Below are 16,700 nucleotides of genomic sequence, written 5' to 3' on the forward strand. Positions count from 1 at the left end.
AAAATTAAAAAAATATTTGCACATCAGATTTCAAGTTCTTTATTTTGTAATCATATTATGGCATTTACAAAACAAAGAAATGGTTAAAAACATGAATGAAAAGGAAGTAAGCACTCAAACCAGTGTGATGATCAGTATGTGAGATCTGTTAAATCAGAATCACTTAGCCTCATCTAAAGACCATGCAACACAAAATGTACATGCAATACTCCATTAATATGACATAGCAAACAAGCTGACAAAATAAACATCCTGCTTAAACTACTTATCAGCCGATATGGCAATGTCCTGGCCAATATTTTGGTCAATCACTTATTAGAAATATAGGCCATTTTTAATGCATGTGCAGTTTTGTTGTATGAAAGATCTGCAAAATACCTTCTTGAGTATCCTGTGGAAGAAAGATAGCCATAATGAGTTTGGCACAACAAAACAGGAAAATAAATGATGACCGATTTCAATTTTGAATGGAAGGCGTTATTATAGTGATATAATGCACTTTGTTAATGTTTTCTCACCAGTGAATTAGACATGAGCAAATCTGACAACCCTGCATTCAATCTTATGCTTTTAAAACTAGCTTGCTATTGCTATCCTCTCCGAAATCGCCTACGTTACCTTTACCATGGAACATCTTTGGCAGTCACCGTGAACGGCCCACAAGTTGACACAAGTCATCAGTTTGAACTTGCACGCTCGCTAAAAGCAGGATGTGTAGCTCCTCCATCCCAGCTGTTTGATAGACGTCGGAGGCCAAGTTTCTTTTTTGGGGGGTGTGCTTCATGAAATGAATGTCCTGCGCTGGGCTCGGTGGTGTCCGTCTGAGCTGTGGAACGCTGAGGGCTGTTTAGGAGGAAATCATAAAATGCACAACCCAAACCCAGAAGCCACGGTCTCAGACCACAGCTGCTTTATGCTGCACATAGGGCTTGAGCTCGTTTTAGCTGTGGTTGCACACATGTGGGCTGAATCTGTTCTGCTTCACAGTACGTTTAAAGGCTTAGAAAATGTGATCGATAAATGTAAAGCCTCTAGTATTGATAGAAGAGTTTCTCAACGTGTCTTGAGGTATCATTCATGTGCACAGAGCAAGTTACATGCCAAAGTTTAATACTTTTGGTTTTAGAATGTAGAATACCAATTAACTGTTCCAAACTAATGTATAATGTATAATGGCTCATAACAGAAGCAGAACGTCTTTGCTTTCCCTTTTGAGCTGTTCCTATATGTGCACATATCCTATCTGTTTAAAACTGGCATCCAAAAAAAGACATTAAGTTGAACTGTTGGGGTTTTTTTTGTACAATATCGCTACATACAATTGCAGTGAAAATAAGTGATTTAACTATGACAATTAATTGCTCACTATATTTAGTTGAAATTAGTATGTAAGTGAAATCAGTGTTATGAGATGTAGTTGGCATTTGCAAGTAACTGAATTCAAACTTTCTCCAGAAAAGAATACAAATTTGCATCAGAATTTGAGTGTCTTTTGGTCACATTTGGTGTGATTTCATGTGAACAGGCTTTAATCCTTGATTTGATTTGATTTTTTTCATTATAGTATTTTTTTTTGTGTGTTTATTTATTTTATCTTGTGTTTAAAAATTTTTTAACGTTATTATTATTATTATTATAAGTTCAAGGTAGGGCTGGGCGATATATCTAACGATATGACATTACCTGCTTATAATTGGAGTGGCATTTAATAGACAGAGACGTAGATCACTTACAAGCTACGCAATATCGTGTTCATTATCGAAGGCGATTCATCTAAGATAATGAACGTGATATTGCATAGCTTGTACATGATCTGCGGCTCTGTCTATTAAATTCCGCTCCAATTATAAGCAGGTGATGGAGATTTAGCGGTAATCACGGATCCAGATTTACTGACTAGATGCGCATGATCATATCGTTAGATCGTCCAGCCCTAGTTCAAGCAACAATATTGTGATGACCCTCTTGCAATTGTTTTATTTTATTTTAATTTATTTAGTCCTAAATGAACTTCTAAATCAACGCGTTTGTGTTTGTTTGTGTGTTAGTTAATTATTTATTTAGTTTTGTGGTCACGTTTGTTTCAGGTGGAGCAGTCCAAGGTGCTGATTAAAGAGGGAGGAGTTCAGCTGCTGCTCACCATCGTGGACACGCCAGGGTTCGGAGATGCTGTGGATAACAGTAACTGGTAAGCGTGATTTCTTTATTTTCTGCATGTCACGTGTAAATAGCTTGAAGCCTCCTGACATTGGTGTTTAGTAAATGAGGGCTGGCTGATTTGTTTATATTAGGTTTGCATGTTGTTGACTCTGAAATGCCGGTTGTGTGTCCTGTAGCTGGCAGCCCGTCATCGATCACATCGACAGCAAGTTTGAGGATTACCTCAACGCGGAGTCACGGGTCAATCGGCGCCTGATGCCTGACAGCCGAGTGCACTGCTGTCTGTACTTCATCGCCCCCTCTGGTCATGGGTAGGCACTCTTTTTCAAGCATTAAATGCACTCAGACCGTTTGTATTTTTGGCTTGTAATTCTGCTGTGGATGAGCTTTTAGAGGTGAGCTCTAAAGTGATGCCAAGTACATCAGGATTTATTGCACTTTCAGCATTTCCAGTCCAAGTTGTTGTCAGATGCAAGTGTTGTTGCAAGCTAAATCTCATACACGTCCAACTAAAAGTTCTCTGCCAGGTGTCATTTTTGCCATGTGTGTGAATCTCTTTCTTTTCTCTCACACCGATTATTTCTGTGGCTCAAAGTCGTGCTCTGACTGCTTTTGTCTGCACATCCAGAAGTCAGGGAATACTGCAAAGTTAGGGAAAGATCGGACAAGAAGCCTGATTAAAGCATCTATATGATTGCAATGTGACACTGATTTTGCTCAAATTCGCAAAGAAAAAAATATATCAATCAAGCCAGTGCAGTACTGTTGTGTCTCTGTGTTTCATTACTGAATGAATCCACTTTTTTTTGAAAGAATGGAGCGAAGAAGTGACCTGTTCCTAAAGACAGTCACATGTTTCTGAATGAATCAGACATTTGAACGAATCGGTTGAATGAAAGACTAAACAACTTGCTCATTAATTTACCGCCACCTACTGGTGACTTGGTATCACATTTAAAACTATTATTGCATTTTCTCCAGCATATTATTTGGTTGTTCAAAAAAAGATTTAAAACATTAATCTTGCAACATTATTTATGCATTTGACATTTTTTGGTGTAAAAGCATTTAACGCACCTCAGTTTTGTTAAACAGTCTGTGTAAATGCAGACGCAGCTTCTGTTTCCTCTGCGGTGGAAAGATGGAGAGAGTTGATACCTTTGAGAGTTTAATCATTTATTTTTTTATGTAAATAATTTTTTGCATTGAAGTAAAAGTAGCTTTTTTTGCATATGCATATGTCATTTTATAGATCTTCAGAATTGGCAATTCACACTTACAAAACAGTCGGAATCGGCCAAGAAAATTGCAATCGGTGCATCTCTACCCATACTGTTGCCAATACTTGAGGAACAACTTCTAACGCTGTTTTGGTTGGGGGTTTTTTGTCTGGTTTGGTTGATTTGGGTTACTTGTCTGGTGTTTTGTTTCACGGTTTTTGAAATTGTTTTTGTGGCTCTGTTTCAAAAGAGGCAAAAATTAGAACCTAGGGATAAGAATTTTAAAGAGACCTGCAGGTGAACTCTTTTGACTTGGGCTATTACATAATCACATACAGTAGCTGCAAACCACTGTAGCACAGTTAAGAACTGCTTTTAACACTCCAGAAACCACACAGCAACTCCAAAACAATTGGCAACCACTCAGAGACCTACAGCACATTGGTGGTAGGTTTTGCCTGGGAAAGTGCAGGTTACGTTTTCAGAAAATGCAAATGTCACACATTTATATTTAAGTGTTTTTGTAAGAGCATGTATGCCAAAAATCACTAACCCTTCCTTTGAAATCCTCCTCTCAGTTCCTCAGGATGTCAATCTGATAAAATGTCACAGTTCACTGTCTATTTGAAACGTATAATTAAAGCTTGATTTAGTCAAGACCCAAAATAAAAAAAAAAGCTTTTCTCCTGCTGATGTGAATCCAGTGTGTGTGTAGTCAGTGGCTGTGAGTGGACAGGCACAAATCATTTTCCTGCCGTTTATTTATTGCTCCTCTTGCAGCACAGGTGGCTTTACTACGAGCCGAGTTATAAGTTCAGCCAAGCTGTCAAGCATCAGTGTGAACGTGATCCTTCACTCCTGCTCTACAGAGGAGACCTTTGCACCTGCTTTTGGACCTACGCTCAGTGTTTGGTTTGAAACATTAAACCCTCACATTCTCTCTCTTTCTCTCTCTATCTGTCAGACTGAAACCACTGGATATTGAGTTCATGAAACGGTTACATGAAAAAGTGAACATCATTCCACTCATCGCCAAAGCAGACACACTGACTCCAGAGGAGTGCCAACAGTTCAAGAAGCAGGTGAGGGTGATCATGTGCTGATGCCAAACTGTCTGCTTGTAGATTTACGTCCACTTATAACAAGGTTTCTTGCCCCAAAAACACTAGAGAAAAATCTGTCTGCACAAGGTTTTCACGCTGACTCCTTAGAGAGTAAATGCAATCCCAAACCGGTGACACTGAGAGCCCACAGAGCCTGCTGGGAGCTAGCAGGTCTTTTTACTTGTCAGCACCAATAGTTTTTTCACTTTGTCCTTTTTGTTTTGCTCTTTGCCCAGATAATGAGAGAGATCCAGGAACACAAGATCAAAATCTATGAGTTCCCAGAGACTGATGACGAGGAGGAGAGCAAGCTAGTCAAGAAGATTAAGGTTTGTGTCTTCACAATAGTTAATGAATGATTTGTTTTGTACCGACACTAGGGAATATTTTCAAAATTGACTAATAGATGGGAAGTCCGAATGACGTTAAGACCCCGATAGATTTCAAATGAAATCTATGGGTGTGATTTCAAACAAAACGGAGGTGTTTTGTAGTTTCAGTGGTTCAGATGAGCTCACCAGCATGAACCATCCGGAAAACTTACTGCTAGCTGTTCAACCATCAGTTGCCATCGGTCCATGATGATTATCTAATAGCTGGCAGTCCTCTGGAAATCAGTTTTTGTCAAGGTGTGACAGAAGTAAAAACATAAATTGTGCCAAATTGCAGAGTGTTTGTTGTGCTATTGAAACAATTGTACAGCACATATTGAAATACTCATCCAAACACTGCTACCAGGAGCAATGGCAGCATCAGAAGGTTTGCTAACAGTATGTTATTTCCCGACTATCTTCAGTGTAGCCCTGAGAGGATGCTGGAGCCTGGTATTTGTACACAGTGCCAGGTATTTGATCCAGGTTTACTCATTGAAATATGTGAAATATGTGACCCTGGACCACATTTCTTTTTTTTTTCCCGAAATTTAGATTTATACATCGTCTGAAAGCTAGACCCGCATGCATTTTCGGTCGACGATTCGTGCTTAGAGTTTGGGATGGCTGACTCCCAGGTGCCCAAGGTTCCCACTACACCCTTCAAAGAACAAGTGGTGAACCTGCAAGCACTGCCCCTGGAGGAGGCAGACCCAGCCCTGGCTTTGCTCTGTCCCATACGAGCATTGAATTGCTACGTAGACAGGACACAAAGTTTCAGGAACTCAGACCAGCTCTTTGTCTGTTATGGAGGCTGGCAGAAGGGGAATGCCATCTCTAAGCAGAGCATGGCCCACTGGATTGTGGACACCATAACCCTGGCTTATAAAGCACAGCGTGTGCCCTACCCATTCAGGTTTTGAGCTCACTCAACTAAAAGTGTTGCATCCTCCTGGGCACTGGCTCGTGGCACCTCGCTAACAGATATTTTGAGCTGTGGGCTGGGCAACCCCTTTACATGTTCGCTAGGTTCTATAGCCTTCGTGTAGAGCCGGTATGCTCCTTTGTTCTCACAGTGGCACCAAGAGGTCCTGGCTACTGTCAGCTTGCTAAAACTGCTCCAGAGTGTCCGTACTGTAGACCCTGTTGAGATCCTCCATCACCCTAGGCAGCTTGACGCGGCAGAACGTCCAGTGCCAGGCCTTCATGATGAATCCGTGAGAACCATGGAAGGCTGGGTTCCATATTGAGACCTAAGCGGTACTCGTATGTGTATAGTCCACGGTATAACCTTAGAGTCTGTGTTTCCCCGGCAGACTTCTGCCTTCCCAAGAGGGTTTTAATCACCTCAAGTTTCTCCATATACACCTAAACGGATGTTATATGTGTATTTGCTCCTGTAAACTCCTTTGGGAAGGATGGGGCTTCCACAGCGTCCCTATTCTAAGTGGAACGGGTACGTTTTCCCAGTGTTATCCAATCTCACCCAGTGAGGTAGTGCTTTGACAACGGTGAGTGGAGCTACTTGTTCCAAGCCCCGGCCCCGGCAGCTCGCAGAGGGCACTGGAAGGGGAAGCACCCATGGCGCTTTGGTAGGGATCCAAATTAGTCGTTCATCAACATGACATCGAGAGTGACTGACTGAAAGGGAAAGTCTCTGTTATGTATGGTAACCCTCGTTCCCTGAAAGAGGGAACGGAGACATCACATCCCGTCGCAACGGTTGCAGTACCACCGCTGAGCCGCCGGGTCACTGGCTCGGCTCCTCAGCGAAAACCTGTTATGCATTGCACCTGCTGCCTTATTATACTCACGCAGTTATCAGCGGCAGCTGGATGCAATAATTGCATGCCAATGTGCATTGGCTTGTTTAGTTTAAACTCGAAGTAGACTGATCTATCAAAGCGATATCCCTATTAGTCGGTCATCGACGTGACGTCTCTGTTCCCTCCTTCAGGGAACGAGGGTTACCATACGTAACTGAGACGTTTTGTGCTATGTGTAAGTTGATTTACTAAAATGACTAAATAAAATAAAACTGAAATATAAAAGAATTCTAAATACTTAAAAAATAAATAATAAAATAAATTAAAAACTATTATACATTTTAAGAAGCACAGAACAAATTACTAAAAAAAATTAAACAAAACCTGAAAATATAAAAATATTGATAAAAAACTATAATAGTTTCTAAATAATACTAAACACTGGATGTCACACCTGGTTAGGAGCGGATCAGTTTTTTTAAGAAGTACTGGAACTGGACTAAATGATAAAGCACTGCTGCTTGATTGAATTAATTAAAATGAATGAATGGAAATAAATAAATAAATAAAAATGAGATATACGCTCTAGTGAAGCTCACAAATCGACTGGATTATCCATATCACATGGACTGATATTGTGGAAAGAGTCAGTCATTTTAGCATCAACATATTCTTATAGTTCTTGTTAATATTATGAATTGTATTTTTACGTTTTCAATTTTAATTTCCTAAAGTGTTAGGAATTTTGTTGTCATTTTTATTCATTTTTTAAAATGTCTCTGTAGAATAAATTTACATCTCATCTCATCTTTTCTTTTGTCAGCTATTGAAATGCTTTTAGTTATAGTTAACAATAGTAACCTTATTCAGAGTGCATCAACTACTCAAATATTGGCTCCCTAAATTACCCATCAGGGAAATGGGTCAAACAGAGACACACACACCGAGAGTCAATATCAGTCACCTGATGCGCTCTCTCTCTCTCTCTCTCTCTCTCTCTCTCTCTCTCTCTCTCTCTCTCTCTCTCTCTCTCTCTCTCTGTCTCTCTCAGGACCGTCTGCCGCTGGCTGTGGTGGGCAGTAACACCATCATTGAGGTCAATGGGAAGCGTGTACGGGGCAGGCAGTACCCATGGGGCGTGGCAGAAGGTAAGGGGTGAAAGGTCACCTCCCCCTTCATATATATATATATATATATGTGTGTGTGTGTGTGTGTGTCTGTAGGGTAGGACGGACCCTGAGGCTGTTGATGTTCTCTAGTACACAACAGACCGGAGTCTGACGGATGTGTGTAGATCTGAATATATTTGTTCAGTTTTATTAGCGATGTGTGCTAAGGCTTTGTGATCCAGACAGAAATGTAGCTCTTATTGTGCAGTTTGAATATGATAAAACAATTTGACCAGTGACGGGACAAAAAGCTTGTGAAATGTTCCCCAGAAGACGTCTAGCCTCCAGTGAATCATTCAGGACTGTGAACATCAGTCAGGTTATGTTTTAAATGGCCAAACCAAAGCCGGAGGACAGGATATCATGTATCCAGTGCCCTCTAACAGTGTAGAAACACCCTCGGAAGAGAAAATATACATCTGTTCTTGTCCTAAGAGCATTAATTCATCATTAATAATTAATCAGTGAATACTAGCAATAAGAATTTTCTTTGTGATAATTCAGGGCTTCCCAAACTGGGTTTCATGAGGGAACGGCAGGCGGTACATGATTTGATGAAAAGCTAATAATTATTAAAAAACGAAATGTACAATTGATACAAATAGTTTTAAAATCAAAGCTTTCATTTATTTAATGTCATTTAATGATCACATGACATACAGGTGAGAGAACTGTTATTTAACACAAATATTAACTTGAACATTTTAGGCCAAAGGGGTTCAGCTGACTGTTTGGTAAGTTCTGAATTAATAAATTGACAATTATGATTAGCACAGCACAGACTAATTAGAATACAATAAAAAGCAAGTATAAGCAATAAAATAATCACTTTACTCGTGTCAGAAATGACTTTTCTGTTCATAACTAATGCCTTGTTTTTGATGTAATAAAGAAATGAAGCATTTTCAGGGACAAGCCACTGTTATTTTAGCATAATTTATTTACTGTTGTTTTTTAAGTTAGCTTTTATTTTATATTTTTAGTTCATTTTAATTTTATTGTAGTTTTGAGTAATTTTGTCTTGCTTTTTTTTTTAAACATTTCTCTTTTTTTTTTAGTTCATTTTGTAATTACTTCGGTTTCAGCTTTTTTCATTTACTTTCCGAGGCAGCAATCCAGAAAACATTCATCTAATTTTTTTTCCGTATCTTTCTTTATTTTAATTAGCAAAAGTGTTTTTAATAGTTGTAATTAATCAAAACAACACTATTTAAGCTATTTAATTAAATACAGGCATTTTTATAGAAATGAAAGAATAAACAAGTGCTATCTTCTAAATGAAAGGCATAATGAAGTGATTGTCCTCCAAGTGATCTGCTAACAGGAAGTGTGTGTATCGTTTGATCGAGAGCTCCTGTAGAGCCGGTCACATGATCCACCGTGCACATATACATACAGTACGAAATATGAGCCTTGCTGGAGTCATCAGTGAAGCAGAAGATCAGATGCTGGTTCGATTCGTCACATCTGCTCAGGTTTGGCTGGAGCTGATGCCTGCATGAAAGACCTTTGACCTCTGATAACACCATCTGGAGCGAGCCGTGCTGAGAGCAGGGTTATTGTGTCTGAGCTCAGCGTTTGTCAGCTCTAGGCTGATGTGATCAGGAGGGCTGTGGGTTTGATGGCTGTATTTGGATCCAGTGGTTATCTGTGTTTTAAGAGGCTAGGTTTGAATGCTTGAGATGCTTTCAGCAGCATGTGAGCACACAGATGGCATGTGGTTGAGAAGGAGGGAGAGGTCTGCCCCCTGCTGGTCAGTTCACACACTACAGCAGCAGAGGAGTGAGTGTCTCACTGTCAGGAGAGCTTCAGCGAGCAAAGCAGCTAGTTTGGCTACTTTGGTTTTGTCATGTTTCCCTTTTCAATGTGTAGGTTATTTGCTTATTAATTTGTTGTTTAGCTTGGTTTAATGTTTGTTTTTTTGTAACTATTGTTTTGTTTTCAACAAGCAGATTATTTTTGTTTAGCTGAGTGTAGTTTGTGTTTTGTTTTTTTTTGGTTGTGTGTGTTTTGCACATTATTTTGTTTTCAACAAGTAGCTTATTTTCGTCTTAATTTGTGCTTAGCTTTGCTTAATTTTTAGTTTTCTTGGAACAATTTATCTTTAGTGTGTGTGTGTGTGTGTTTTGCAAAAAATTGATCACAGTTTGCATTTTTCAATGAGTAGGTTATTTTTGTTTAGCTTAGTTTAAATTTTGTTTTTGGTTGTGTGTGTTTTCAACAGAAAAAATCTTTATTGATGCAGTTGATTTTTGTTTTTTACTTTATTTTTGTGTTTGCACAGATTTTTGCTTTAGTTTTTTAAGTTTTATTTGTTTTGTTTAATCTGTGAATTGTTTCAATTGCATTAGACCATGTACAAGCAATCATTCTCCCTTTCATCTAGTAGGTGTATAACATTTATTTATTTTCAGAGATTGATATTTTGCATTAGCTTGAGTGAATTATTTTTTCTGCAATCTTCTGCTCAATATATTGAATCACTTCAGATTTAGCGTGTATAGGCTTTCAGTCTGCTTTTCAGATGATCTGTATATAATCCCAGTTGCATATTCTCAATGCAGTTTTGCATACTTTTTTATGAGAATAGTCAATATGTAAGGTGTGTACTGTGTCTAACAATGAAGAAATGGTATTAAGTATAAAGTAAGCCAATGTCTGTAATGTATTAAAATGATATGTCATTAGATATGATTAATAGTATGCCAACTGCCATACTGATTCACTTTAATCTGATTTTGTTTTCAGTGGAGAATGGAGAGCACTGTGACTTCACAATCCTCCGAAACATGCTCATCAGGTACATACACCAGCACTAATACCTTACGATGAAAGAAGTCTCTTCTGCTCAACCAAAGCTGCATTTATTTGATTAGAAGTGCAGCAATCATGTGAAATAATATTACAATTTAAAATACCTGTTTCCTATGTGAGTGGATTTATCCCTGTGATGTAAAGCATCATTACTCGAGTCTTCAGTGTCAGTATAATATGATGATTCGCTGCTCAGGAAACATCTCTGATTCTATAAGACCGAGTTGTACAGGCTGTGATGTAGATCTGTCGTTTATTTGTCCTCCTCAATCACAGAACTCACATGCAGGACCTGAAGGACGTGACCAACAACGTCCATTACGAGAACTATCGCAGCGGGAAGCTGGCCGCTGTCACGTACAACAGCGCAGACAACAACAAGAACAGCGGCCAACTCACAAAGTGAGTGTTTTCAATTCAAGCCACACTTCAACAAGTGCACACAAACCTGATTTCCTGATGTCGTTTCACTGCACATGAAGCAGATCGCCTCACTATAAAGGATCAGTGTAGAGACGTCTAAACCTGGAGCCCACCGCTAGACTGACACATGCTAGTAATGCTGATAATAAGTCAACACAGTCGACACATCCAGGCTTCCTAACAGCACAGACCTGTCACTAACCCTCACACACTGTACAGTGTAGAAAAGAGCCTCATCTTAACTAAAGAAGTACATGATTCAGCTGCTAACTGTCCATGCAGTGTGAGCATGCTAAGTGTTTGTGTTCTTCTGATTTTAGATCTGACACAGCCGATGGCATGTAAGTGTCCTGCACAAGTTCACGTTTGTCCTGTCCTCTCTCCTCCGCTCTCTGTTGTTCTCTCTTTCTCCTCGTCTGTTCACGGTCGGAGTCGTCTGTCCTGATCGATGTTCACTAGTGTGTGTAACTGCACTTCCAGATTTGTGTTAGGGACATTGTCAAACTGCTGTCCTGCTTTAGCCAATTTAAGGACGTTTATCCTGCTGTATGTCTGCTGGAAGACTTGAAAGTCAATCAAATGTGTTTCTTAAGAAGCTAGGCAACTCAGGACATGTTCATGGTGAAGTATTTTGGATGCTGCCTGATTGGAGTAAAGGCCTGTACACACCAATATCTGGACACAGCATCATTTTGAAATAAAGCAGTGTCCTTATAAACACTTTCACACAACGTTTATTTTTATTTTTTTATATCAAATTAGTATGTTGGTTTGTTTTTGCGATCAGTTATTTATTTATTTATTTATTTATTTTCATTATTTTGTTAGCATTTTTGGTTTATGTGGTTATTTTTTGTTTGTTTGTTTGTTTGTTTTTTGCAGATTCGGTCATTATTTTATTTTCATTTTTTTGCTTTGTGTGATAATTTTTTCTTTGTACTCATTGTTTTTAAGTTTGTTTTTTTCCCTGGACTTTTTAGTTTGAAAACATCTAAAAACAATGTTTATTCGGTCTTATTAATGTTATATCGGTCTTATTAAAACAAACAGTTTGCTCAAACTAAACTCACATTTAGCTTCATGAAAATTAACACAGGTGATCTGTTTTGTTTGTTTTTTTATTGAGTGGGTCATTTTTGTTTGTTTTTTGCGGACTGTGATTTGGGTTTTGTTTCAGTTTGTCTTGTATTTTTAAACTGAATCATGGAAAAACATGCATTTTTCTTTCGTCCAGATGTGTTTTTCAGAGAGTAATGCTAACTTGCATTAAACTCAGAACAAAATGAATAATTGGAATAATATTATTCTGCAAACTTTTGCTCCATACTGTATATTCTCATTAGATTTGGTGTGTACAGGCTTTCAGTCCTCCACCATCCACCTCCTGATTCTCTGTATATAGTCTCGACGAGTTAATTTTCTGTGAGTGTTTGATTCGTGATGTTGTCTTTGTGCTTCGTGAGCGGCTGCACACTAACAGCGCTTCAGACCAGCTCACTAACTCACACTGGGTCCTCGAGTCTTCCCATCAGGCTCCTCTCTTCCCTTCTGCTCCTGCATCACGTGTCTGTTTGTCTCTAAAGCTCGGTCTAATGAATGTGTGTGTGGATGTGAGCAGGAGCCCGCTGGCACAGATGGAGGAGGAGAGGAGAGAACATGTGACCAAGATGAAGAAGATGGAGATGGAGATGGAGCAGGTGTTTGAGATGAAGGTCAAGGAGAAGATCCAGAAGCTCAAAGACTCTGAGGCAGAGGTAGCAGCAGAGATTTCTTCTGAATTGACCGTTGTGTTGTTGAGTCTGAGCTCACTGTGCTGCTGCTGTGGTTTGGTCTGTTCAGCTGCAGCGGCGTCATGAACAGATGAGGAAGAACCTGGAGGCCCAGCACAAGGAGCTGGAGGAGAAGAGACGTCAGTTAGAGGAGGAGAAGGTCAGCTGGGAGGCGCAGCAGCGCGTGCTGGAGCAGCAGAAGCTGGACGCTTCCAGGTACACACACCAGAGCTCTCATGAGGAACATAGTGAGCTGTCCAAGGCACAACTGCATGCATCCTTTATGCATAAGGAAATCCCAGAATGCATGACATCACACTTTTCTTTCTGAATATATAAAATGTAATTTATTCCTGTGATCAAAGCTGTATTTTCAGCATCATTCCTCCAGTCTTCAGTGTCACATGATCTTTCAGAAATCATTATTATATGCTGACGTGCTGCTCAGTTATTTTTGGTGCTCAGTTACTTATTATAATAATTATTTTCAGTGTTTTTGTTGCTTAATATTTTTTTCAGGATTCTTTGATAAATAGAAAGTGAGAAACAATAACCTTTAACTGGAGTAGAAATGTTTGGTAACATTATTATATTCCTTACTGTCACTTTTGAGAAATGCATCCTTGCTGAATAAATTTTGAAGTCTTATTCTAAACTTATTTTTGAATGAAAAAAAGATAAATACATACATACAATTATTAATTTCTTTCAAAAAAGAAAATAAAAATCTGCAGACCCCAAACCTAGTGTGTAGATTGTTTCAAAAGATTTATATTTTAAGGAAATGCTGTTCTTTTGAACTTTTTATTCATCAAAGAATCCTGGAAAAAAAAAATCACAGGTTCCAAAAACAATAAATAAATGAAGCCACGAAAACGGTTTCTAACATCGATAATAAATCATCATATTAGACTGATTTCTGAAGGATCATGAGACACTGAAGACTGGAGGAATGATGCTGGAAATACAGCTGCACATTTTAATAATACTATACAATATTACTGTAGCTGTATTTTTGATCAAATAAAAACAGTCTAAGCATGAAAATATGACTTATACCAAACTTTTGACTGATAGTGTAATTAAAAGATATTGTGTAGCATTTTATATTAATCGGTCAGTGTTTATTTCCTCTAATATCGTTGTTTATTATTATTATTGTTATTTAAAATCCTAAAGGACCCTGGAAAAGAACAAGAAGAAGAAGATCTTTTAAAGCGCTCGGACCGTCACCACATCATCGTCTGTCGACCGAAATCTAAGGTGTTGTGTTTGATGAGTGTTTGTGTGGGACGCTGGAAACACTCCTCTCCATCAGACTAAAGCATCGGTTCATTCTCCTGACCTCACCGAAACTGAAAAACAGACAAACTCCTCACAGATATGCAATACTGTTTGAAATGACTTTGAATTGGTTAATGCGTCAGATTCCCCTCCTGCGACGCGGGTTTGTTTAGTGAGGTCACTTCCTGCTCCTCTCAATAAAGGCTGAATCTTACCTCAGGCATTTCTGGCCTTTAAACGGCAACCTTTTCTGTGGCTTCTTCTTTTCCCTTCCTGAAATGTTAAGCTTCCAATATTTGTCTAATTTAAATTATTTAGCCATGGACCTTAGCCATTCATGAATTTTTTTTTTTGTCTTTTAGTTACAATTTATTTGATAAATTTCCAGTTCACAGTTTGTTTTAAGTGCTTGTGTATTTACACGTCCTTTACGAGTGTCACATGATGTGTCCATGGATCCTCCTGTAGTGAAGTGCTGTAGGACATTATGCAAATGCAGGATTCATCACACACGATGTGTGTTTGTCAGTGATTTGATGAGTGTTTCCTGCTCCTCCTCGTGCGGGTAAACTGATTCAGGAACAGTGGATGTGTGTTTCTCTCTCTGTAAGAGCTGACACACTCAGCTCTCGGTCATGTACTTCTGCAACTTTTTTATCATTTCGTTTCTTTTTGTTTTGCTTTTCCATTTTTATTGTACAAAGTCACATAATAAAATTGTGATGATGCCATTTTAATAGTACGAGTTGTTGTTTTTTCCTCTAAGGGGAAGAGATACAATGCGGGGCCACTGATGTTTATTGTCTGTATGTGGTATTTCATACCGAGGAGTCAGGGCTATTGTGGTAATCATTGAATGCAGCTTTATAAAGACCAGAACATGAAGTTCAGGAACAGATTTGACCGGAAGGGGGCAGCAAACACTCAGTCAATTCTGGGTGAGCTTCCTCTTAAACTTTACATTCATTATCATCCCTTTTTTTTAACCGTTAAATATTAGACTTTTGGATAATTGTCTTAAACTCTATTAAAAAATGTGTCTACACAAACTACATTTGAAGCTTTGTTTTGTGATTTTTATTTTTCAGCTACCACTAATCAAAAAAAATATTTACAAATTCTCCTATGAAGTGTGTTATGATTATAACTTATTTATACAAATATATTTAAATAAAAATTTTATTTTTATTTATATTATTAAAAAATATACAATTATTATTTTATTGTTATTATTTATTGCTAAAAAAGATAATTTTATTTAAAATATTTTGCTGAAAGCAACAATCTTGCAAAAATAAATAAATACAGCTTCCCGTTTGAAGTGTGTTTTTTGTTGTGTTTTCATATTTGTGCGATGAAGTGCTGTTACAGTGCTGTTCAGTTAATGTTAATACACACACATAAATGAAAGTTTAGGGTTGGAGAATGCACTGGAGTAAATGTTAATATACACTATTACAGCTTTTGTTTTTAAATCTAGTCCCGTATACTGAGGGCTGAGTCTGGGTTTTCTGTGTTAATCAGCATATCTAGTGTAGAGTTTCACTCATACTGAACCCAGTTCTTATCCAGAAACGGTTTAATTTCAGTCATGGGATCTCAGTGCTGTGAGATGTGCACCAATGCATGCCATTTGTGTGTGTTTGGTCTGTTTATCTGTAACCTCTGTCCCCATTTTAAGTGTAACCCTCAAACAAATGTCGACCTTTGAACTAATGTGGTCTTGCAGTAATCAGCGGTGGACTCGCTCATCAGGTGATGTGACTCCTGTTGATCCTGCGATTGGCCCACCGTTATCCCTGATCATCAAGATACATGCTGCTTCAGCCAATCAGTGCTCAATCCCATTTTTCACATCATAGGAAGCCCAGGCTGGAATAGGTGCTCTCAGAAGATGTGTGGTAAAGCTTTCAAAGAGAAGTCAGTGTGCCGAAGGTTCACAGATCGACACCTACACAGAAACAGACCCTCTCAAATGACTAGCTCTGCAAACAAGAGCACTGTGCTTACATCACATCATGTTCAGTTATAATGTTTGGGTTGTGTTTTCTTGTTTGTTTGTTTTTATGTGTTTTTTTTTGTAGTTATATGTTTTGTTTGTTTTGTAGGTATGCTTTGTTTTGTTTTGTAGTTATATGTTTTGTTTGTTTTGTAGTTATATGTTGTTTGTTTTGTAGTTATATGTTGTTTGTTTTGTTTTGTAGTTATGTTTTGTTTGTTTTGTTTTGTAGTTATATGTTGTTTTTGTTTTGTAGTTATATGTTTTGTTTCTTTGTTTTGTAGTTATATGTTTTGGTGTTTTGTTTGTTTTGTAGTTATATGTTGTTTGTTTTGTAGTTATATGTTTTGGTGTTTTGTTTGTTTTGTAGTTATATGTTGTTTGTTTTGTAGTCATATGTTGTTTGTTTTGTTTTGTAGTTATATGTTGTTTTTGTTTTGTAGTTATATGTTGTTTGTTTTGTTTTGTAGTTATATGTTGTTTTTGTTTTGTAGTTATATGTTTTGTTTCTTTGTTTTGTAGTTATATGTTTTGGTGTTTTGTTTGTTTTGTAGTTATATGTTGTTTGTTTTGTAGTCATATGTTGTTTGTTTTGTTTTGTAGTTATATGTTGTTTTTGTTT

The 16,700-nt window shown here is 38.0% G+C and overlaps 1 protein-coding gene across 2 annotated transcripts in view; it reads left to right on the top strand.

The window, feature by feature from the left end:
- LOC127935588 (septin-7) overlaps positions 1 to 14,810 on the top strand; it is a 36,398-nt gene extending 21,588 nt beyond the window's left edge. Inside the window, exons 4-14 of one of the 2 annotated variants that reach the window (XM_052533592.1) lie at positions 2,088 to 2,188; positions 2,337 to 2,471; positions 4,345 to 4,462; positions 4,720 to 4,812; positions 7,672 to 7,768; positions 10,538 to 10,589; positions 10,880 to 11,005; positions 11,347 to 11,367; positions 12,645 to 12,780; positions 12,866 to 13,011; positions 13,975 to 14,810. In XM_052533592.1, the coding sequence (XP_052389552.1) occupies positions 2,088 to 2,188; positions 2,337 to 2,471; positions 4,345 to 4,462; positions 4,720 to 4,812; positions 7,672 to 7,768; positions 10,538 to 10,589; positions 10,880 to 11,005; positions 11,347 to 11,367; positions 12,645 to 12,780; positions 12,866 to 13,011; positions 13,975 to 14,011 (1,062 nt within the window). In that variant the 3' untranslated portion in view covers positions 14,012 to 14,810. The remainder of the gene's footprint in view (positions 1 to 2,087; positions 2,189 to 2,336; positions 2,472 to 4,344; positions 4,463 to 4,719; positions 4,813 to 7,671; positions 7,769 to 10,537; positions 10,590 to 10,879; positions 11,006 to 11,346; positions 11,368 to 12,644; positions 12,781 to 12,865; positions 13,012 to 13,974) is intronic. The other variant, XM_052533593.1, reaches the window with a different exon arrangement.
- Positions 14,811 to 16,700: the final 1,890 nt, after the last annotated feature.

Source organism: Carassius gibelio, chromosome A19 (assembly GCF_023724105.1).
Source record: "Carassius gibelio isolate Cgi1373 ecotype wild population from Czech Republic chromosome A19, carGib1.2-hapl.c, whole genome shotgun sequence".
Classification (NCBI taxonomy): Eukaryota; Metazoa; Chordata; class Actinopteri; order Cypriniformes; family Cyprinidae; genus Carassius; species Carassius gibelio.